This window comes from Typopeltis vanoorti, chromosome 11 (assembly GCF_054136105.1).
Source record: "Typopeltis vanoorti isolate ZY-2024b chromosome 11, IOZ_Tvanoo_1.0, whole genome shotgun sequence".
Classification (NCBI taxonomy): domain Eukaryota; kingdom Metazoa; phylum Arthropoda; class Arachnida; order Uropygi; family Thelyphonidae; genus Typopeltis; species Typopeltis vanoorti.
Window position 1 is genome coordinate 109680902 of NC_143559.1, and position 24633 is coordinate 109705534.

The window sequence follows — 24633 nt, forward strand, 5'->3', positions numbered from 1 at the left end:
ACCATTTCTAAGCTTTTTCAGTAGTCTCCATTATATTTTTCATCTTCCTGATATTTATCTTCTATATTCTTACCAGTCTGCCCATGACTTTTATTTAGTTATTTTTACACAGCACTTTTCTCTCTTACATTTTTCTCTGTATTCTCTACAAGCAGACTTACTTACTAGGTATGCTTCTTTTCCTTAGATACCTCTTAACATTCTGAGTCCACCATGGGGGCTCTGATTTTTCTATCCTTGCAGACAACCTCATTAAATGCCTCTGACTGAATCAGTCAATTTTTTCTTCAGGGTTTACCAATGAATTTTCAAGATATTTCATTTTTTCTTGAATAATGTTTGTGTAAGTCTACAGTTCACTTCTGAATGCTGCTCAACTTTGATTTGTTTTAAAACCACTTTCTTACACTCTTCTTTTCAGTAAGATATTCAATTTTATCCTGCTCAAAACTAAATGGTGATCCCTTCCAACTTCAAATCCTCTATATATATTCTTGTGTCCTGAACCAGGTGGAAAACACTGCTGTCAACAATAATATAGTCAGGCTTTTCTTATTTCTTACATCCTCTCTCCATGTGAATTTGTGCACATTTTTATATTGAAATGTAGCATTAGTAATAACTAGTCCATATCCTGAACAGAAATCCATATTCTATAGTGAATTTACCATCTTCACTAAAAATCTTGCCTAAGTAGCTGAAATGTTTTACTTGGTCCACTGGTTCTCCATTCACAACACAGATGACATTTTCAATGATTCTGCTTATTTTCATTGTCTTTGTCTTTTTATTGCTGACCTTCACACCATATCTATTATAACAGTTATTCAATTTAGTCAGAGAATCTTGCAGACTTGTAGCAGATTTATTTAGAAGTATAACATCATCTGCATAAAGCAAGCAGCTGACATTAACATCTCCAATTCTGATATTGTGTTTAATACCACTTTCCTTCATAATGTGATCCATATAGATAATGAATAACAGAGGGGATAATGCATGTCCTTGTCTCACACCAGATTTAAAATTAAACCATCTTCGTGTACTTCCTTCAATTCTAACTGCTGACTCACAACTCAAATAAAGACTAATATTGCTTGATATAATGCCCCACTGACACCATATAACTGTAGCGTATTGAATAGCTGCTCTCTTGGCATCTTGTCATATGCCTTTTCCAAACTAGCAAAACTTAAATACAGATCTTTGATATATTCCCATGCTTTCTCGACTATTTGTCGTAAAGTGAAGATCTGATCCTGACACCCTCTATTTGGCCTGAATCCAGCTTGTTCTTCACCCAGTTTTTCTTCCACAATTCTTCTCAATCGTTTCTCAAGTATACTTGCATAGATCTTGCCAGGATTACTTAGTAGGGAAATACCTCTGTAATGCTCACATTCAGTTTTATTTCCCTTTTTATATATGGATACTATGAGAGGTCTACTCCAATCATCGGGAATTCATCCCTCTGCCCAGGCTTTCTGAACTATGCAGTGCCACTGTAAGACTTTTATACCACAATACTTCAGCATTTCTTGTCGAATATCATCTACTCCTGCTGCCTTTCCACATTTTAAGCCTTTGATGGATTTTTCTACTTCAAGTATGGATATGTATTCCTGCCTGCATGCCTGGTCAGTGTTTTTTACCACTGTGCTGTCATCACTGCTTGTTTCATTTAGCAGTTTTTCAAAGTAATTACTCCATACTTCAAGGATATCTTTTTCTCCTGTTTTCATTTCACCTTTATCATCTCTAATTCCTTTTACAGCACTCTTTCCTCTATTCCTAAGCTTCTTCAACAACCTCCAGAATATTTTGCCACCTTCTTGATATTTATTTTCTATATTCTTGCCAAAGTCCTCCCATGACTTTTATTTAGCTAGTTTTACACAGTGTTTAGCATTCTTGCATTTGTCTCTGTATTCTCTAAGAGCACAAGCTGACTTATTTGCCAGGAACTTTTGATATGCTTTCTTCTTTTCCTTCACTGCCTCTAACTTCCTGTGTTCACCATGGAGTTCTAATTTTTCTATCCTTGCAGACAATTTCACCACATGCCTCTCTAGCTAAATCAATCAGGGCTTTCTTCAAGGCTTGCATTGAATCTCCAAGATTTGATTCCTGTTCTCAAACTCTTTCATTTTTTTCTTCAATAATGTTTGTGTATTTTAGTCTACAGTTTACATCTGAGAGCTGCTCAACTTTTATTCTCTTTAAAAATTTCTTACATGTTATTCTTTTCAATATGAAATTCAATTTTATCCTGCTCAAGACTAAATAGTGATCACTTCCAATTTCAAATCCTCTGTACACTCTGGTGTCCTGCACCAGGGAGAAAACATCGCTATCAACAATAACATAGTCAATGAGACTTTTCTTATTCCTTGCCTCTTCTCTCCATGTGAATTTGTGCACATTTTTATGTTGGAACATGTTGTTAGTAATAACCAGTCCATGTCCTGAGCAGAAATCCAACAGATATTTGCCATTATTATTAGCTTTGCTCTTTTCTCCAAATTTTCCCAAAATATTTTTGTATGTCCGACAATCATTTCCTACTCTGCTATTTAGATCCCCAACAAAGACCAACTTTTCCATTTTCATTGTGTCAGTTGCCTTTTCTAAAGCATCAAAAAATTCTTCCACTTCTACCTTAGCAGAACCTTCTGTGGGACCATAGTCACAAATAAGTCTCTTTGTCCAGTTCCCCATTCTCATATTTGCCTACATTACTCTACTTGAGACTGACTGCCATTCAAGAAGATTAGCCTCGTATTTTGTGTTGAATACTATGGCTACTCCTTCTTTTCCTTGATTGTCATTTCCTGAATATAACATTTTGTATTTATTGCTCAGAAAGATCTCACCAGTTTTTGTCTTTTTTGTTTCAGTCACCCCTATTATGTCGATCTGTTTAACGAGTCACACATTTCTGAATTTTGTTCTTCCTTTGACTTTCTTTTAATCTTCTGGCAAAGTTGGATGTCTGGTACTTATCTAACTCCTCAGCTAGCTCCATTTCTTTGCCATTAAGGATTCTTATGTTGATAGTACCGATCTTTAACTCTAGTGATGTTGAGTTGGGGTGTGTTTTCAGATTTCTTCCAGTAGCTGACTTTTCGCTGTTCGCCCTGGTTCCCTGGCGAAAACAACGGGGGCCTTGTTTATCCGGGCGACGCCCCAGCCGGCATGAAATTTTGTCACGTTGTACCATCATTTTTTATTTTGGTTTAGCCAATAAGAATACAATTTGGTCGGCTAAATCCCAAATTGGCAGCCCATCCTCGTTCATTCATTATCCAAGTAGATACCCAACAGGGTGCACCACGAGAAGGTAAGGATTAGACATTAGGTCAGAAGCCCTGGTCGGTTCTCCGCATTCCTTTAAAGGCTATGTGGAGGTCTCCTCTCAGTTATACAGCTTTGACCCTTAATCACCCCTTGTTCGATTTATTCTGTCTTTAATGAGTTTTAATGCCAAATGAAGAGTGTTTCCATAATTAAGGATATACGAAAGAATAAATAAAATTGTATTCCTTCACTAAATGATAAGTAAGGTAAAGTAATTTTAATTACTTCCCGTTTACTCAGGTGCAGATATGCATGCAAGCGTCCTATACATGTGTTACACCTTGTCTAACACCTTTAATGAACTCGCACATTGCATATGAATATACACAAATTAATTTATCATTTAATACTTTGTTTACACTAAAACTGTGCCGTCATTAAGTCATATATATTTCCTATGGTTTTTATAATAGCAGGTTAAACATAGCATTTATCTCTATACAGTTTGTAAAGTTTTGCTGCTTCAGAATATTTCAATATAAAAAACAGGTGGTGGAGGGGGGGGACTTTTTTCCCTTATTTTAATTTTGAAACATATCTACAATACACAAGGAAGACATATTTTTTAGCAATCTAGTCATCCGAGTAACTAAATCCTATGACATGAATATCAGTTTAATTTATCAGTTGATGTAAATAATCCACATTGAGTGATACTGTATAATGCAGTAATTCTCAACCACTGTGCCGCGGCACTTTGGTGTGCCGCGAGATTTTTTAAGTGTGCTGCTACTGCGAATACGTTCTGGATTAATCTTAGATACGATTATCCAACAATATCACAAAAAGCTTTAAGTGTGTTATTACAATTTTCCACATCTTATTTGTGCGAATTCGGATTTTCGGCTTTGACCGATATAAAAATGAAAAAAAAAGATCCAGACTTTTAAATCTGGATCATGAAATGAGAGTAGCATTATCATTTATACACCCAAATATAAATGAAGTTATCAAAAAAAAACATGCTCAAATTTCGCATTAAATGTAATTTATCATTAAATAAACATTTTGTTTACTTTGTAATGCAATTTCATTTTATATTTTATTGCAAATTATTATTGTATGCTATTTTTACAAAATATATTATAGGTACATGAATTAATTAACCAAGTAAAATTCTTTTAAATTTATCTTATTGTTAGTGTGCCGCCAAATTTTAAAATTATTAAAAGTGTACCGTGACGAAAAAAAGGTTGAGAATCACTGGTATAATGCTATATCATTCAGCAACCAAACCATTATTGACTACAGTATCAATCAGTTTTATCTTTGGTTCCCATTTTCATGTTTTAAAGGAATGAAAACACAAGTTTAATGGTTCCACTATTTCATTTTAGTCACAGGGACAATCATCTGGGATACAATATAAAATTGTAATAGCATGCACACACACAAACAATAAGTGAAAAATGGACTGTGTGTGGGGGGGGGGGGGGGGGGGGCACCCTCTATGAGTACTGGTAGCCAACCATGGCTGTTGGGTGGGAGGTCTAAGAATTAATGTTTCACAAATCTTGGCATGTTTAACACAGCCATATTTATTATTTATTTAGATCAGGTTAGTTTTTTTAAATCTCCATTCCAGGTAGGTGGGGGGAGAAGCACGAGTTTTTTTTTTTTTTTTTTCCATTTGATTCCGTGCAAGATATCCAAGGAATGGTCAGCTAGACCTGGCTGATTATACTTATGGTGTCAGATATACACTGCAAAAACAATTAGGGGATATTTTAGTTTCTGTCGGATAATTATAAATTTCTGCAAATAATTATAACAACAGGGTACCTTATACATGAATAAATATTTCTTACTTATGGATAGGGTGTAATTGATGAGATATTGTTTAAATAATCGATATTTATTACGAATTTAACAAATTATACATTTCAGCGTGAAATAATTTTAACAAGAATATCCCCTAATTGTTTTGAGCAGTGTATTTTTCTTGGGTTCTTCAAACAGTGGCATAGAATTGTTTTGGTACTGAGGTAGGTGGATGCCAGCATCAGAATGGAAGCAATGACAAGAGATTTTATCAAACATCGAAACTGTCACACTATAAAAGGATGCTAAACGCCTAGCTACCCTATTGTCTTCAAGATGGATGCAGGCAGATCTTCCAGTTTGTCTATAATGTGACATTAAGAAATTGGCATCTCTTATCTGCTCCACCAAAGACCAGCCACTTCCCCTAGACCTACTTGGAGTATACCAGGTCCCTTGCAGCTGTAAACTGTCCTACTTTGGCCAAACAGGCAGGACAGCAAATGTCAGGATATTGGAACATAAAAATTACATCCGGTTTCCACTCTAGGCTAGCAGACCATGCTCTGGATACCTGCCACAGAATACGCTGGAATCAGCCTCAGCTCTAAAAATAACTTTCCAAACCTCAACAAATCTGGGTGCAAGAGACCCACACCCCCAAATTTGGGAAGCCTGCATCTTGAAAACTTCTGCCCAACAGCCAAGACAACCCAATATAGCCCGATAGGGGGATACCTTTAGGACTCTAGGAACAATGTCAGTTTTCTCTCTTCGGCCTCATTGGTTCTTTGTAGTGCCTGCATGAACATGTCATAGTTGTATGTTCCCATGAAGATGGTGATGTGACACTGCCGAAATATAGGAAGTGTTCATTAAAGTTTCTTTTAATTAATATTCCAGTATTCATTGTAAATTCCTGAAATAATTTAATCATGTGTTACCAACGTATAAGCCTATCTACAAGAATTATTATCATCCACGGAGATTTTATCGCACGCAAGGCCCACCAATACTGCAAACTAAAGCTGAAGATATTGAGACAACTAAATCATATGGGGATGCTTAAGGGTCAAAGCTGTAAAACTGAGAGGAGACCTCCACATAGCCTTTAAAGGAATGCGGAGAATCGACCAGGCCTTCTGACCTAATGTCTAATCCTCACCTCTCGTGAGGCACCCTGTTGGGTATCTACCTGGATGGTGAACGAACAAGGATGGGCTGGCAATTTGAGATTTAGCCGACCAAATTGTATTCTTATTGGCCAATATACAAAATGATAGTACAACATGATAAAATTTCATGCCAGCTGGGGCATCGCCTGGTTACACAAGGCCCCCATTATTTTCGGCAGGGAACCGGGGCGAACAGCGAAAAGTCAGATACTGGAACAAATCTGAAAGATCGGTACTATCAACATAAGAAGCCTGAAAGGCAAAGAAATGGAGCTAGCTGAGGAATTAGATAACTAGCAGATCTACATAATAGGGGTGACTGAAACAAAAAAGACAAAAACTGGTGAGATCTTTCTGAGCAATAAATACAAAATGTTATATTCAGCAATGACAATCAAGGAAAAGAAGGAGTAACCATAGTATTCAACACAAAATACGAGGCTAATCTTCTTGAATGGCAGTCAGTCTCAAGTAGAGCGATGTGGGCAAATATCAAAATGGGGAATTGGACAATGAGACTTATTTGTGCCTATGGTCCCACAGAAGGTTCTACTAAGGTAGAGGTGGAGGAATTTTTTGATGCTTTAGAAAAGGCAACTGACACAATGAAAATGGAAAAGTTGGTCTTTGTTGGGGATCTAAATAGCAGAGTAGGAAATGATTGTCAGACATACAAAAATATTTTGGGAAAATTGAGAAAAGAGCAAAGCTAATAATAATGGCAAATACCTGTTGGATTTCTGCTCAGGATATGGACTGGTTATTACTAACAACATGTTTCAACATAAAAATGTGCACAAATTCACATGGAGAGAAGAGGCAAGGAATAAGAAAAGTCTCATTGACTATGTTATTGTTGATAGCGATGTTTTCTCCCTGGTGCAGGACACCAGAGTGTACAGAGGATTTGAAATTGGAAGTGATCACTATTTAGTCTTGAGCAGGATAAAATTGAATTTCATATTGAAAAGAATAACATGTAAGAAATTTTTAAAGAGAATAAAAGTTGAGCAGCTCTCAGATGTAAACTGTAGACTAAAATACGCAAAGATTATTGAAGAAAAAATAAAAGAGTTTGAGAAGAGGAACCAAACCTTGGAGATTCAGTGGCAAGCTTTGAAGAAAACCCCGATTGATTCAGCCAGAGAGGCATGTGGTGAGGTTGTCTGCAAAGATAGAAAAATCAGAACTCCCTGGTGGACACAGGAAGTTAAAGAGGCATTTGATGATGATGATAAATCGTTTGACCTTCTTAATGCTGCCGGAATAATAAGGTAATCCCAAATTGTGTGAAATTAAAGCACCATTTCTCTTCATAGAAGGCTCTCCACATTTATAACCATACTAGCTTCGCCCTACTACGAGAACAAATTGCTGCTACACGTGTTCTTCTGGCCAACATGAACAAAACTATTCAGGAGTTAGAGGAGGAGCTTTCCACCAAGCTGTACTATGACCTTTGGATGATTCTCTACAACGTCTCGTGTGCTTTGGCAGAGAAGGAATTTGAAAAAATACGAAGCTGGCACATCAAAAAATTTTAAAACTTGAAAAAGGACTCTACCTCCGAACTTCAACAAGCACTCAACACTGTAATCAACCTGTCTTGCAAATCCTTGAAGCCTGAGACACTCAAGGCACTGTCTCGTGGCCACAATTTCACCATAACTCCTAAGAAAATACCAACCAAAGAAATAATGATTCAGATAGAACATGGTATCCACAACCTTCCAAACCACATCTTCAACAATATCAGACTGGATGTAGCCGGTGTTCTCACCAAAGCAAACCAACAAACACCAACCTATCCAAAGGAGAATATAAAGCTCTACAGAAAATGAAGAAAAACAAAGAAATAGTAATCACCAAAGCAGATAAGGAAAATGCCATTGTGATTCTCAACCAAACCGACTATACATGTAAGCTTAATGCTTTATTGTTAGATCAGGCTACCTACCTCCTTACTGAATATGATCCTACCAGCTCCAAAATCGGAACACTCCAAAGGTTCCTTAAGAAGGTCACTTCTTGGCCTGTGGAAGTTATTAATAAACTAAAACCTTTTAACTCTAGACCCCCCCCCCTCGAATATACGGACTTCCAAAAATACATAAACAAAATGTGCCATTATGTCCCATAATGGATGGTATTGATTCCCCCACATAAATATTAGTCAAACATTTAGCCAAAGCGCTCACACACCATCACACAAAAAAACTCAGCCTACTTCAAAGCCAGTATAGAAAACCTCTCGCTCCAAAACAGACCATTACACTGATGTAATGGTCTGTTTTGATGTCTCCTCCCTATTCACAAATGTCCCACTTAAAGAAACCTTAGAGCTCATCCAAGCCAAATTTCCTCCCAATATCGCAGCCCTATTCCAGTTCACAAAGAACTCAACTCAGGCTATTTCGTTTGGCAAGGAAAATTCTACAAACAAATAGAGGGGACAGCCATGGGTTCACCACTCTCCCCACTCCTGGCCAACTTCTTTATGGAGACTTTTGAAGAGAAAGCCTTAAACTCAGCCCCACAAAAATCCACTGTTTGGCTATGCTACGTTGATGATGTGTTTGCTATTTGGACACATAGCTTAGACACACACACTCCACAACTTCCTAATACACTTAAACAATCAAGACCCCAGAATCCAGTTCACCTTGGAAAATGAAGAAAACAACAGTCTCCCATTCCTAGACACACTAATCACTCACCAGTCTGATGGATCCTTGGCTTTCTCTGTTTACAGAAAACCTACCCATACAGGCAGATACATTCACCAGCAACCCCCCCCCACCTCACAATAATATGGGGTTATAAAACTATATAGCAGGGCAAAATTAATCTGTTCAGATGACAATGCCCTAACCACTGAACTAAATCACATCCTTAACACTTTCTTAGCCAATGGCTATAATCCCCAAAAAATTCAAATAATATTAAAACCAGTTAACCACAACCCCCTCCCTCTCATAACAAAGATTATACTAAATCCATCACCATTCCCTATATCTGAAGCACCTCTGAAAAGTTAACCAAAATCTTAAAAAAATATGACCTGACTTCTTGATACAAACCATATAAGAAATTGGCATCGCTTATCCACTCCACCGAAGACCAGCCACTTCCCCTAGATCTACCTGGAGTATACCAGATCCCTTGCAGCTGTAAACTGTCCTACTTTGGCCAAACAGGCAGGACAGCAAATGTCAGGATATCAGAACATAAAGACTACATCCGGTTTCAACAATACAGCCACTCTAGGCTTGCAGACCATGCTCTGGATACCTGCCACAGAATATGTAAACTTAATCATGTATTACTGTCATAGTAGCCTGTACACCCCTTAACACGTTCGTTGCCAAGCTGAAAATTGGAATTTCGTGTGGTGGCCAAATTTTTTTTATTTTTTTATTTAGTTTAGAAACTCGATAGTGATGTCCACGCGATAACGCGTGATCGGCCGCTCGGTGAGGACTCGCGTCACGCGATGTCGCGTGCTTGTCAATGAACGTGTGATGGTGCATATCAGGAAACTGATCTCGATGATGTAATTATTCAGAAAAAATAGTCCGTACTTTAAAGAAATATAATCTCCAGATTGCTTTCAAACCTTGTGAAGCTTGCTGCACTTATCCACTGCCCTATGGAACAATTTCCTCTGCTCTCTTTCAAGGTCTAGCTGACTTTGCCTTGGACACCCTGCACAGAATTAAATGGGAAAAAACTATTATGCTTCACTGCAGCAAATACATACTTGAAAGAAGTTTTTTAGAATCAGCAGCAGAAAATTTAAAACAGCAGATTTAAAAAAACAACCAAATCTTAACAAATATCACTGTGTGCAACTTTAGATTTGTCAAACAGCAGTTCTTAGACTTCCCACTCAATAGTCAAGGCTGGCTATGAGATTCCACCCCCCTTAGTTTTAGACTTCTAGTCTAACATCAAATTATGGTCTGTGTGTTTTTATTTTATCACAATTTTTATACTGTATCCAAGAAGATGAAATATTGGAACCATTAAACCTGTGTTGAATTATAATTATTTCATTGCACCATGAGTACAAACTACTTTTTGTTTTTTGTTTTTTTTTGTAAATTGGATGTCTGATTTTATTTTTTAATTATTTTAGTTTTTAATATATCAAACATTTTTATTCACATTCAACTCAAGGACGTTTATATAATATATTGATATCAGTACTACAGGGAGGATAACTAGACAATCTGAAAAAGATATGTTGAATAACAACATTTCAGATATATAAAAACATTCAAATTTTAAAATATGCATTTGTAAGAAAGAAATTTAATGTAATAAATAGTGTAATATTGTTTAAGTAAATAAAAATGGATACACATCTTTCATCTGTTCTATTGTTGGAGCCCTAATAATGTCTCTAATATCTATTATCTGAAAAAAAGAAAAACATATTATTATTCACACTAGGAAAAAACATTAACACATCATTTTGTATGTGGTGCAGAAAGCGTTTTATGAAACATTTCTGGAATGGAATATTCACAGGTAGAATACTTAATAAAAATTTATAATTCAGAATAACTTGCAGCATACTTTAGACAGATTTCACAAAACACGTAAGCACTTAATTAGATTTTGATTTAAAGAATTTAAATTAAGTTAAATAAATTTAAAATAAAATTTAAAGAATTGTATGACATTTACAGGCACACAATTTGAAATGATACAAAATTATATGCTGCAAAAGATAATAAACTATCTATAGTATCAAGTCAAAAACAATTCTAGCTTCAAATATAACATCATTATATTGGATGTGTCATGTAATAACAATAATAATAATATTGCCTATATAATAATAATATTGCCTATATAATAATAATAATATCCTAAAAGCTATCATAAGTATATATGAAAATAATCAAATACAAATAAGATTAAATCATGAGCTATCATATACGAGAGAGAGATAAACCAAGGGGTCTGACAGGGATGTCCCCTCTCAGCAACTCTTTTTAATATTTACCTAAATGAAATAATAATAAAATGGAATAAAAATTTCCATCAAGGTATTAAACTTTCTCTTAATGTGAACCTAAACACTCTCCTTTTTGCCGACAACCAAATAATAATTACAAATTCTGAAGATAACTTACAGAAAGCTATTTTAGATCTAAATGAGATAGCCAAAGATTATGGTATGATAATATCAACAGAAATATCAAAAACTATGGCCTTTAAAGGACAATATCCAGCAAGAACTAAAATAGTAAGAGATAACATAGAACAGGTGAATTCATTTAACTACCTAGGATGTATGATCACATATGAAAATGAAAAAGATATAAACATAAATATTGCTAAATATTTAAAAACAACAGCTGTGATTAACTCTATATCTAAACCAAACCTAGTTCAAAAACAAACCAGACTAAAAGTATACAATACATTAGCCCTACCAGTCTTAATGTATGGAAGCGAAATCTGGACAATAAAACAAAAAAGACAAACAAAGATTAACAACAGCAGAAATTAAGTTTATGAGAAAAACTGCAAAGTATACCCTATTTGGTCACAAAAGAAATGAAGAAATTATGAAAGAATTAAATCAAGAACCAGTAATAGAAAAAATTTAAAAATATAAACATAAATGGATGGAACACGTTCAAAGAATGAAAACAGAAAGATTATCAAAACAAGCTTTAAAGTACAAGCCATTAGGAAAAAGAAAACCAGGATGTCGTCTTAAACGATTCAACGATGACTTCTAAGCTGGAACAGGCTATGCTAAGCCTAAATCCTTGATATGCATGATGAATAATATTGCCATACAGTCAATCCTCACTAATAGCGAACACTGTTTTAATTAGTTAACTGTAATAAAGTACTGAAAATTCCTGACCAATACTCCACAGATACAATGTATGCTAAAAGAAATTTGTCATAGCAAATTATCCACTATATTACCATGATTCATTTAGTCTGCTACAGTGAGTCAACTGCAATAATTGTATCATTACAAAGGGTGCATTTTTTTGTTTTAAATTCCTCTATCCAAACAATTTTATACATTTCCTACATGGCAAGAACTAGAAGACCAGAGATACTTATTGAGAGAAGTACATGTTACCAATTTAAATGATCTGCTATTTTCTCCTTCTTTTTCAGGCTTATAGGCCAAGTGGCCTGTTCTGGATTCAATTCCATCTTTTTAAGGATCTTCTTCTGCATTGAGTACCTTTTGGGTGATAATTTAGAATTTGTTTATGTATTCTGCTTCTATTCATTCTCAGTACGTGATCTTTCCATTTTTCTCTATAGCAAATGACTGTTTCATTTCAGATCATTTTAATTTATATAATATTTCCATTTTCCATTTTGTCAACTAACATTTCTGATATGTATCCTCAATGTGTGTGTGTGTACAGGGTATTATAACAGCGCTACATGATTATGCTTAAATTATTATTGTTTCTTATGAACAGTTTTCTTCCAAATTAATCTGTTATTTGTCAGTTCTGACATAAGAGTTTTCTAAGGCACTACTAACTGCATCAATACACACACAGATGTCAATCATCCTTTCAGTATTTCTCCTGCCATTTTGGCATTAAATACACCTGTTTCGCTAACCTTTCCTGTCACCTTTGATTCTAGTGAAGTGACTATACCACCTCCGATCAGTTCTGCTCATCATTATCAAATTCCTGATATATTCCTGATATATTCCCTCAAGGGGGTATACAGGGTATTATGATAGTACTATGTAAAACACTTACATCATTACTAACTTCCTAGCAAAATTTTTTTTCCAAATCAATCTGTTATCTGTCAAGACTACAGCATTATCAGATCATATATTTCTGTCTTCTAAGGCACATTTTACTGTATCAATCCACCTATATCTATCTTGGTCTTCCTCTGGATCTTTTTCCTGCCAACCTGGCAGAGAACACTTGTTTTGCAAATCTTTCCTCTCCCATTCTGCTTAAATAACCATCTAAGATTAGCTCTGCTAACACATTCCTGGATGCCAACAATGTCAAGTTATTTCCTAATATCCTCGTTTTTAATATGATATTGCGATTGATGACATCTGTTCACACCCCTAATCTTTCTCAGGACTATTATATCTGTGGTCTCTAGTCTTTTGTCAAGTGTCAAGCTAACCAGCTCTCAGATCCATAAATTAAAATTGGCTTGAACACTGTCTTGTATACAGCTAATTTAGTGTTTCAACTAATTTCTCTTATTCCATATAAATTTATTTAGTTGACTTCCTACCATACCGGCTTTGTTGATTCTGTTGTCTATTTCCATATTTAATTTACCATCCTCACTAAAAATCATGCCTAAGTAGCTGAAATGTTTTACTTGTTCTATAGGTTCTCGATTCACAATGCAGTTGATATTTTCAACATTTCTGCCTATTTTCATTGTCTTTGTCTTTTTAATGCTGACCTTCATACCAAATCTATTACAACAGTCATTCAATTTAGTCAGTGAATCTTGCAGACTTCTATCGGATTTATTTAGAAGTATAGCATCATCTGCATAAAGTAAAGAGCTAGGTTAACATCTCCAATTTTGATATCAGGTTCAATACCACTTTCCTCCAATAATGTGATCCATATAGATAATGAATAACAGAGGGGGCTAATGTATATCGTCGTCTGACACAAGATTTAACATCAAACGATCTTCCTGTACTTCCTTCAGTTCTAACTGCTGACTTACACTGCTCAAAACAATTAGGGGATATTTTAGTTTCTGTCAGATAATTATAAATTTCTGTAAATTTATAATTATTGGATACTTTATACATGAATAAATATTTCTTACTTATTGATAGGGTGTAATTGATGAGATATTGTTTAAATAATCGATATTTATTACAAATTTAACAAATTATACATTTTAGTGTGAAATAATTTTAATAATTTAAGTTTTGTCGATTTGGAAAAGGCATATGACAAGGTGCCAAGAGAGAAGCTATTCAATACGCTGCAGTCATATGGTGTCAATGGGGCATTATATCAAGCAATACTTAGTCTTTATTTGAGTTGTGAGTCAGCAGTTAGAATTGAAGGAAGTACAGGAAGATGGTTTAATGTTAAATCTGGTGTGAGACAAGGATGTACATTATCCCCTCTGTTATTCATTATCTATATGGATCACATTATGAAGGAATGTGGTATTAAACCAGATATCAAAATTGGAGATGTTAATGTCAGCTCTTTGCTTTATGCGGATGATGTTATACTTCTAAATAAATCCGCTACAAGTCTGCAAGATTCCCCGACTAAATTGAATAGCTGTTGTAATAGATATGGTATGAAGGTCAGCAATAAAAAGACAAAGACAATGAAAATAGGCAGAATCATTGAAAATGTCAACTGTGTTGTGAATGGAGAACCTGTGGAACAAGTAAAACATTTCAGCTACTTAGGCACAATTTTTACTGAAGATGGTAAACTAAATATAGAAATAGACAACAGAATCAGCAAAGCTGGTATCGTGGGAAGTCAATTGAATAAATTCATATGGAATAAGAAAGAAATTAGTCGGAACACTAAATTAGCTGTATACAAGACAGTGTTCAAACCAGTTTTAACTTATGGATCTGAGAGCTGGGTCAGAAGTAAAACACTTGACCAAAGACTAGAGACCGCAGATATGAGAGTCCTGAGAAAGATTAGAGGCGTGAACAGATGGCATCAATGGCAATATCATATTAAAAATGAGGATATTAGGAAAGAACTTGACATTGTCAGCATCCAGGAATGCGTTTGCAGAGCTAATCTCAGGTGGTATGGTCACTTAAATAGAATGGGAGAGGAAAGATTAGCAAAACAAGTGTTCTCTGCCAGGTTGGCAGGAAAACGACCCAGAGGAAGACCAAGATATAGGTGGATTGATACGGTACAAAGTGCCTTAGACGATAGAGATATAAGATCTGATAATGTTGGAGTCTTGACAAGTAACAGACTGATTTGGAGGAAAATTGTAGATAGGAAGTTAGTAATGATGTAATTTTTTCATGTAGTACTGTCATATCCTGTACACCCCTTGAGGGTACATGGCAGGAATTTGATGATGATGATGATGATGATGATAATTTTAATAAGCATAACAACAAGAATAGCCAAAAACATGTTCGTTAATTTTTAATAGGGGCATGGTCTCTATTAACAATGTGTGGACCAGAATGTGTGGACCAGATAAGTTGATCAAACAGTTCTTGTGGGATATTTCCCCACTCTTCTGTAAGAACAATTTCGAGCTCTTGAAGTGATCGTAGTAGCACTAGTCGAGCAGAAACGCACCTACCTAAAGCATCCCAGGCATGTTCGATTGGATTACAATCCAGTGAAAAGGCAGGCCAATCCATTTGTTCAATAACTTCTTCCTCAAACCACTCTTGTACCAAACTTGCACGGTGTGGATGAGCACTGTCATCTATAAAAATAAATTCTTGGCCAATTGCAGCAGCATATGGACGAACTATAGATTCCAAAATCTCATCACGATACCTTTGGGCTATTAAGGAACTGTTTCTAATAAAATAGAGATCAATATGGCCACTTATACTTATTCCAACCCATACCAAACTCCCACCTTGATGTTGGGGTCTTTCACAAACAAATTGTGTATTATTTCTTGTTCCACTTTCAAGCCATTTCAAGATACGTTGGTTATCTGGTTGCAGACTGAACCCAGAATCGTCACTTAATAGTGCATGAGCCCAATCCTCATTTGTCCAATTGTGGTGTTACTGTGCATAAATTCTTCAGGCTCTTTTGTGATTTGCAGTAAGTGGAATGCAAACCATTGGTCTTCAAGCATATAAACCTTGGGCATGAAGACATTTTCGAACATTTCCCATCTCCAGAAAGCGATTCCAAAGTTGCGAAATTACGATTTGAGATACACGACATGCTTGAGCAACAACTTGCTGCTTTTGTCCAGCTTCTAATTGACCAGCTTCTAATTGACCATGATATCCCAGAATCCATGACTCTCCAAGCCATGGATTCTGGGATATCATGTTCCTCTGCCATTTTTAACAAAATAATAGGTGGTAGGTAACACAAGTTTAGAATTGAAATGATAATTATGCACTGTGAAAGTGAGTGCAACAAGCCACGCTTTTATACCCCCAACATACTAATAACGCTAAGACACATTTCAACAAGTCTTAACATGATTTTGTATGCAGTTGTGTGTTCTACACTGTTGTATATTAAGAATATTTTAAAATAAATGTGTTACATTTGTAAATTATTTTTATAACTTTATAATTTACAAGAAAACCAAAATATCCCCTAATTGTTTTGAGCAGTATACAACTCAAATAAAGACTAAGTATTGCTTCATATAATGCCCCACTGATATCATATAACTGTAGCGTTTTGAATAGCTTTTCTCTGCCACCTGGTCATATGTCTTTTGCAGGTCTACAAAACTTAAATACAGATCTTTGTTATATTCCCATGATTTCTCAACTATTCAATGTAAAGTGAAAATCTGATCCTGACAGCCTCTATTTGGCCTGAATGTAGCTTGTTCTTTACTAAGCCTCCCTCTATAATCCTTCTGAACCGTTTCTGAAGTATACTTGTATAAATCTTACAAGTAACACTCAGTAGGAATATCTCTAATTCTCACGTTCAACTTTATTTCCCTTTTTATATGGGTACCGTGAGAGCTCTACACCAATCGTCTGGAATTCATCCCTTTGTCCAGGTCTGAACTATGCAGTGTAGCCACTGCAAGGCTTCTATACCTCTATATCCGAGTACTGGTTGCATATCATCTACTCCCACTGCCTTTCCACATTTCAGACTTTTGATGGCTTTTTCTACTTAAAGTATGGATGTGTTTTCCTGACTGCATGCCTATTGAGTGTTTTTTACCATTGCGCTCTCACTACTTCTTTCATTTCTTTCTAAAGGCACCTTGCCACCTTCCTGATATTTATTTTCTATGTTTTTATCAAAGTCTTACCATGACTTTGTTGATTTAGTTTTACACTATGTTTAGCTTTCTTACCTTTGTGTCTGTATTCCCTAAGATCACAAGGTGCCTTATTTGCCAGGAACTTTTCATATGCTTATTTCTATTCCTTAACTGCCTCTTTAACTTCCTGTGTCCATCATGAGTTCCAATTTTTATATCCTTGCAAACAACCTCACTACATGCTTCTCTGGCTGAATTGATCGATGTTTTCTTCAGGGTTGACACTGAATCTCCAAGGTTTCAAAATATAAGATATCAAAATTGAAGATGTTAATCTCAGCTCTTTACTTTATGCAGATGATGTTATACTTTTAAATAAATCCAGTACAAGTCTGAATTGAATAACTGATGACAGATATGGTATTAAGGTCAGCAATAATACAACAAAGACAATGAAAATATGCAGAAACATTGAAGATGTCAACTGCATTGGAATGGGGAACCCATAGTAAAACATTTCAGCTACCTTAGGCACAATTTTCAGTGAAGATGGTAAATTTAATATGGAAATACACAACAGAATCAACAAAGCCGGTATGGTAGGAAGTCAACTGAATAAATTTATATGGATTCAAATACAGTGTTCAAACTAATTTTAACTTATAGATCTGAAAGCTGGGTTAGGAAAAAAACAGGCCTAAAAATTAGAGACCAGAGATATGAGAATCCTCAAATAAAGACGAAGTATTGCTTGATATAATGCCCCATTGACACCATATAACTGTATAGCTTTGAATAGCTTTTTTCATAGCACCCTGTCATATGAATAGCTTTTTCTAGTACCTTGTCATATGTTTATAAGTGTCTACAATACTTATAAACATATCTTTGTTATATTCCCATGATTTCTCAGCTATTTGTCATAAAGTGAAAATCTGATCCTGAGAGCCTCTATTTGGCCTGAATCCAGCTAGTTCTTCACCAAACTTCCCTTCCACAATTTTTGTTAGCTGTTTCTGGTAAAAAGTATACTTGCATACATTTTACCAGTAACACTCAGTGGGGAATAGTCTGTAATTCTTGATTTCAGTTTTATTTCCCTTTTTCTATGTGGGTACTATGAGAGCTCTACTCCAATCATCTGGATTTCGGCCTTCTGTATGCAACACAGCTACTGAAAAATTCTATACCTCCATATTTGAGCATTTCTGGTTAAATTTCATCTACTCAAGCTGCTTTTCCACATTTTGGTTTCTCATGATTTTTTCTACTTCAAATACTGATATGTATTCCTGGCTGCATTCTTATTGGGAGTTTTCTACTATCATGCTGATGCTGCTTGTTTTTCTTTTAGCAGTTTTTCAAAGTAATTACTCCAGACATCTAGAATATCATTATCTTCAGTTTTCATGTCACATCAATCATCTGATTCCTTTTACAATACTTTTTCCTCCATTTCTGAGCTTTTTTTAAAAAGCCTCCTGAATATCTTGCCACCTCCCTGATATTTATTATTATTATTTGACACCTTCAGGGAGTACAAAGGTTGTTCTACAACTCTGTCTACACCACTGAATCCCCCAACTGACCGCAACTACACCAACGCCATCTACCGCTGACAACCACCACTAGTATTTCCAGAGACAATCACTAACATCCATGCCCGCAGCCTTTCAGCTGGAGAGCGAATACTCTAATCACTCAGCCAGCCAGTCTGGCATTTATTTTTACCAAAGTCTTCCTATGTAATTTTTTTAGCTAGTTTTACACAGTATTTAGCTTTCTTACATTTGTCTCTGTATTCTCTAAGAGCACAAGTTGACTTATTCACCAGGAACTTTTGATATGTTTTCTTCTTTTTCTTCACTGCCTCTTTAACTTCCTGTGTCCACCATGGAGTTCTGATTTTTCTATCCTTGAACAACCTCATTACATGCCTCTCTGGCTAAATCAATCAATGTTTTCTTCACGATTTGCCACTGAATCTCCAAAGTCTGGTTCCTGTTCTCAAACTCTTTCAGTTATTCTTGAATAATGTTTGTGTATTTTAGTCTACAGTTCACATCTGAGACCTGCTCAACTTTTATTTACTTTAAAACTTTCCTACATGTGCTCTTTTCAATATGAAATTCAATTTTATCCTGCTCAAGATTAAATGATCACTTCCAATTTGAAATCCTCTGTACAATCTAGTGTCCTGCACCCAACAAGGACCAACTTTTCCTTTTTCATTGTGTCAGTTGCTTCTCTAAAGCCTCAAAAAATTCATCTACATGCCACAGAGGGTTCTACCTTAGTAGAACCTTCTGTGGGACCACAAGCACAAATAAGTCTCATTGTCCAGTTTCCCATTCTGATATTTGCCCATATCACTCTACTTGAGACTGCCTGCCATTCAAGAAGATTAGCCTCATATTTTGTCTTGAATACTATGGCTACTCCTTCTTTTCCTTGATTGTCATTGCCTGAATATAACATTTTGTATTTATTGCTCGGAAAGATCTCACCAGTTTTTGTCTTTTTTGTTTCAGTCACCCCTACTATGTCAATCTGGTACTCATCCAATTCTCCTGCTAGTTCCATTTATTTGCCATTCAGGCTTCTTATGTCGATAGTACCCATCTTGAATTCTGATGATGTTGAGTTGGGATGTGTTTCAGGATTTGTTCCAGTAGCTGACTTTTCGCTGTTCACCCTGGTTCCCTTGCAAAAACAACAGAGGCCTTGTTTAACTAGGTGACGCTCCAGCCGGAATGAAATTCTGTCCTGTTGTATACCGTCATTTTACATTGTGCTTTAAGCCAATAAGAATACAATTTGGTCAGCTAATTCCAAAGTTGCCAGTCCATCCTTGTTTGTTCAATATCCAGATAGATACCTAACAGGGTGCACTATGAGAAGGTGAGGATTGGACATCAGGTTAGAAGCACTGGTCAGTTCTCCACATTCCTTTAAAGGCTATATAGAGGTCTCTTCTCAGTTATATAGTCTTAAGCAACTTTATGAACACTGTTTCACATTGTAAATATGGACAAAAAAAGTTATAAATTATTACAGAAAGTTATATATGAAAAACATGTCTATATTAGTGTTTTAAACACATCAGTTCACACTTCATGCATTCAAATCAGATGAAACTCAGAAAACAAAACAGCAACTCATGACAAATCACAATGTTCAATTGTATTGCTTCACATAATAACAAATCACAACCACTGATTTCTAAGTGCTTTTGACTCAGCACACATACACACTTCCTCGCCTTCTGGATGGTTCAAAGCCACTGGAACGCTAAGAATTTGACCCAATGCATCATATGTATGTTTGTTCAAAGGACACAAAAGTGTCCGTATTTGTCACTGCACACCCAGGCTATTAAGGCGAACGTGATGAAATATTTATGCATCGAAAAGTGTTCTCTTCATGAGCATTAATATATTGTGTTTAATTTTAGGAATCATGCATGACCAGGAAACAATTACGGGAGTCTTTAACATGAATAAATGCAAAAATATACTGTTGGTGATATTTCTATTTTGTGGGTGTACACCACACGCTTAGCACATCCTGAATGTACATTCCTGATATATACTGTATAATATATCTCACATGATCAAGAAATAGAGGAAAATGTAGAAAACTTTTCCATCAGAATAATTTCATTTTTATAATGAAATCATTCTGCTGGAAAATGAAAGAATTTTGGCTGAATTTATATAATGTCCTTTGACATTATACTTATATACTGTCAAACATAGCAAAATACGAGAAATGGTTTCATTTTTCATTTGGGGGGGGGGGGGGGAGTCTGGAAAGTTATGATAAATACCTAGAACAAAAATGATAACGCAACTAACATAACCACAAGAAAGAACAAACGAGGACATAAGAACATAAGTTACCTTCATAGCTATGTTACTAGTAAGTTCTTTCTTGTGGTTATATCAGTTGCTTTAATATCCCTTGCATTCTTCTTCTTCTTTTCAGCCATTTTCTGCCCACTGCTGGACAAAGGTCTCCTCCAGTTCCTTCCACCGTTATCTGTTCTTGGCAATGGTTGGCCATTTTTTTCCCAACAAAATTTGAAATTTCATCACTCCACCTTCTTTTAAGATGTCCTCAGCCTCGTTTCCCTTCTTTTGGAATCCAGTTTGTTAGTATGGTGGTCCATAGCTCATCTTCTCTTCTAGATAATGTCTAGCCCATTTCCATTGTAGTTGCTTATGGTGAAGAATGATGTCAGTGATGCAAGTCTGGCTTCTTATCCAGATATTTCGCTTCTTATCTTTTAATGCGATGCTTAGCACATTAAAAGGCAATCAGCCTCTGTATTTTTTTGAGTTGTTACTAGTTTATTTGTCAGTGCTTTTGTTAGAGACTAAGTTTCACAATGATATGTGATGACTGGAAGTATACACTAGTTAAATGTCTTCCTTTTTAAACAGAGTGGGACATCATTGTTTTGACAAATGCTTTTTAATTTTCTGAATGCACTACAGACAAGTTGAAATCTTCTATTTATTTCCTTTTTGGAGTCCACGGTTTAGATCAATGAGATGACCTAAATATGTATATGAAGAGACTCTTTCCAAGAAATTGTTTTCTATTATTGTTTTTTGGTATTACAAAATGATTAAACATGATTTTAGTTTTTTTCTCTGTTTATTTTTAGACAAACTTTTCTGCTTTCATGATATAGGTCTTCTATCATTAAGGTATTCTGTAATGTTTGCAAAAATTATGATATCATCTGCATATCCTAGGTGTGTTAAGTTTGTTATTAATTTTTATACAAGGTTTGTCCAGTTTATATTATTAAATATTTCTTGAAGGACTGCTGCAAAGATTTTGGGCGATAGAGAGTCTCCTTGTCGGATGCTTTTTCAATTGATATTTTATTGCTACTCATGTGAAGTTGGATTGTTGTGTTGCAGTGTGTATATTTCCTGGAGGAGGTCCATATATTTTCTAGGAACTCCCTGATTCTTCTGTGCTTTTATTATTGTATTAGTTTTGATGAAATCAAATGCTTTTTCATAATCAATAAAGGCTAAACAGAGAAGCAATTGGTTTTTTATTATTTGTTTTACTGCATGAATATGATCAATTGTGTTAAAGCCTTTACAGAATCCTGCTTTACATTATGAATACATTTTTTTAAGAAAGTCCCCAAACAAAAATGGACATGGAGAGGTCCAAATGGAGAAATAAAAAATGAAATAGATTATATACTGTAGAATAATAAAGAAATAGTCCAAGATACCTCAGTACTAAATCAAGTAAACACGGGAAGTGACCACCGACTGATGAGAGTCAAAATTAAAATAAGCTCAAATTGGAAAGAATAAAATTTTATTATTAATAATAAATGAATTATTATTTAGTTATGCCATAGGTACCTTTAAAGATTAAAGAATAAAATGGCTAAACAACAAAAAATCAAGAAGTTTTGACTTAAAACTTATTAAAAACAAGAAAGATTACAAAGAAAAACTCAATCAAAACTAGACTTAAACATATTTGAAGAAGACAAATAAAATCAGCAAAATCCTAACAGAAGTAATAATCTCAGCTGCCAATGAATTCAGAAGCAACAAACAACAAAAAGACTATAAACTTTCAGAGGAAATCTTACAACTACTAAAAAAGGAAACAAAATATGAAACAAGACAAAAACTTAACTTCTAAAATAGAATATGCAGAAGTATGCCAAACAATAAGGGAAAAGATGAGAAATGAAATTATTATTATTCCTGACACCTCCAAGGAGTCCGAAGACTCATCTCAACCACTACACCGAAATAAGATCTAATAACACTACAAAAATAAAAGAAACAATTGAAAACAATAAAAATGTGAAAATACTAAGAAAACATTTATCAGTTGGTAAAAGTCAAGTCAAATAACTGCAATAAAAGATAAGAATGGAACTACAATAAGGAACCAAGAACAAATCCTAAGCAGACTAGAAGAATTTTATAAAGAACTCTATAGGGATTCTTCAATAGATAAATCAAATATAACTCTTCCCCATCGTGGAATTCATTCACCATTCACTTCAGATGAAATAAAACAAGCATTAAAACAAATGAAAAATGTCCTGATGAAGACCTAATTCACATAGTATTAATTAAATGGGGAGGAAACAACATAATTCACCATGTCACAAACTTACTAAATCTTTGCCTAAAAGAAGGAAAGATACCAGAAAACTGGAAAAATGCTACTCTGATACTGTTATTTTAAAAAAGAGACAAAGAACTATAGACCAATTAGTATTCTCTCTAATCTGTACAAAATTATTACAAAAGTAATAACAAACAGGTTAACCCCTCTTCCAGAGTCAAATCAACCTACAGAACAAGCAGGACTTCCCTCATATATAAATATACAAATACATATATAAACAATAAAAATAAATAAAATTATTCTGTGTAGAAATAAATTTGTTTTCCTGAATCCTTGGCAACTATATAAAAATTTTGCTGCTAAAAATATCACCATGTAAATATCTTGTGTGCCACATGTTTATTTTTTTAAGAGCTACAAAACTTATCAGTTCCATATAATGTGTATTTATAGACAATGTTGGAAAATGTTAATTTACAGTATCTGAGATCCTAAAATGAAAAAAATTTCTTTAACCAATAACATCCATAATCCAAAAAAAAAAAAACTTACATTTTCATGTTTGAATCTTGTTAAAATTTTTATCTCTCGTAATGTCCTTTGACAATATGTCTGATGTTCAAATGGTGAAATCTTCTTAATAGCCACCTTCTGCTCTGTGACATTGTCATAAGCAGATCTACATATCAAAAAACATATAAGAAAATAGATATAACATTTTAATCTTCTCTCTCTCTTTATTTTTATATATATATATATATATATATATACACACACACACACACACACATATATATATACACATATACAAGTATCCCTCAATTAACGCGGTTAATTAATCCCTCGATTTTACCGTGTATATCGAAATCGCGTTAATCAAATCAATGGTAAAAATTACAATTCGTCCATGATCGATTACTGTATTAATAATTCATTTTATATGGTACTCTTTTAAGAAAGATAAAAAATGAATGCAAAGTAAATGTTTAATAAATACATGTACCTACATTATTTACTGCAATTTTTTTATCAAAAAAAGTTATCAAGAGTCGTTTGAACAGTTTTTTTTCTTATAGCAATAAAACATACAGAAAAAACACTGCAAATATAATACATGATGGTACAAATTAAGTGGATATTGAATCCAACATTATTTCATAGCCGAATATAGAAACTACAAGAGTTTCGTGCTGAATATATAGAAAGTAAAAGTTTCGGTGGATGCAAGCATAAGCAACCTTATGGGCAACTCGTAGTAAAGTTG

General features: G+C 34.7%; 1 protein-coding gene across 2 annotated transcripts in view; it reads right to left on the reverse strand.

Moving 5' to 3' along the window:
- The window catches only part of rl (Mitogen-activated protein kinase rl), a 203535-nt gene that overhangs the window by 155236 nt on the left and 23666 nt on the right, over window positions 1-24633 (reverse strand). For both annotated transcript variants that reach the window (XM_090400971.1, XM_090400970.1), the window contains exons 2-3: window positions 23922-24048; window positions 10657-10712 (exon numbers count right to left, since the gene is read on the reverse strand). In XM_090400971.1, coding sequence (XP_090257097.1) covers window positions 10657-10712; window positions 23922-24048 — 183 coding nt within the window. The remainder of the gene's footprint in view (window positions 1-10656; window positions 10713-23921; window positions 24049-24633) is intronic.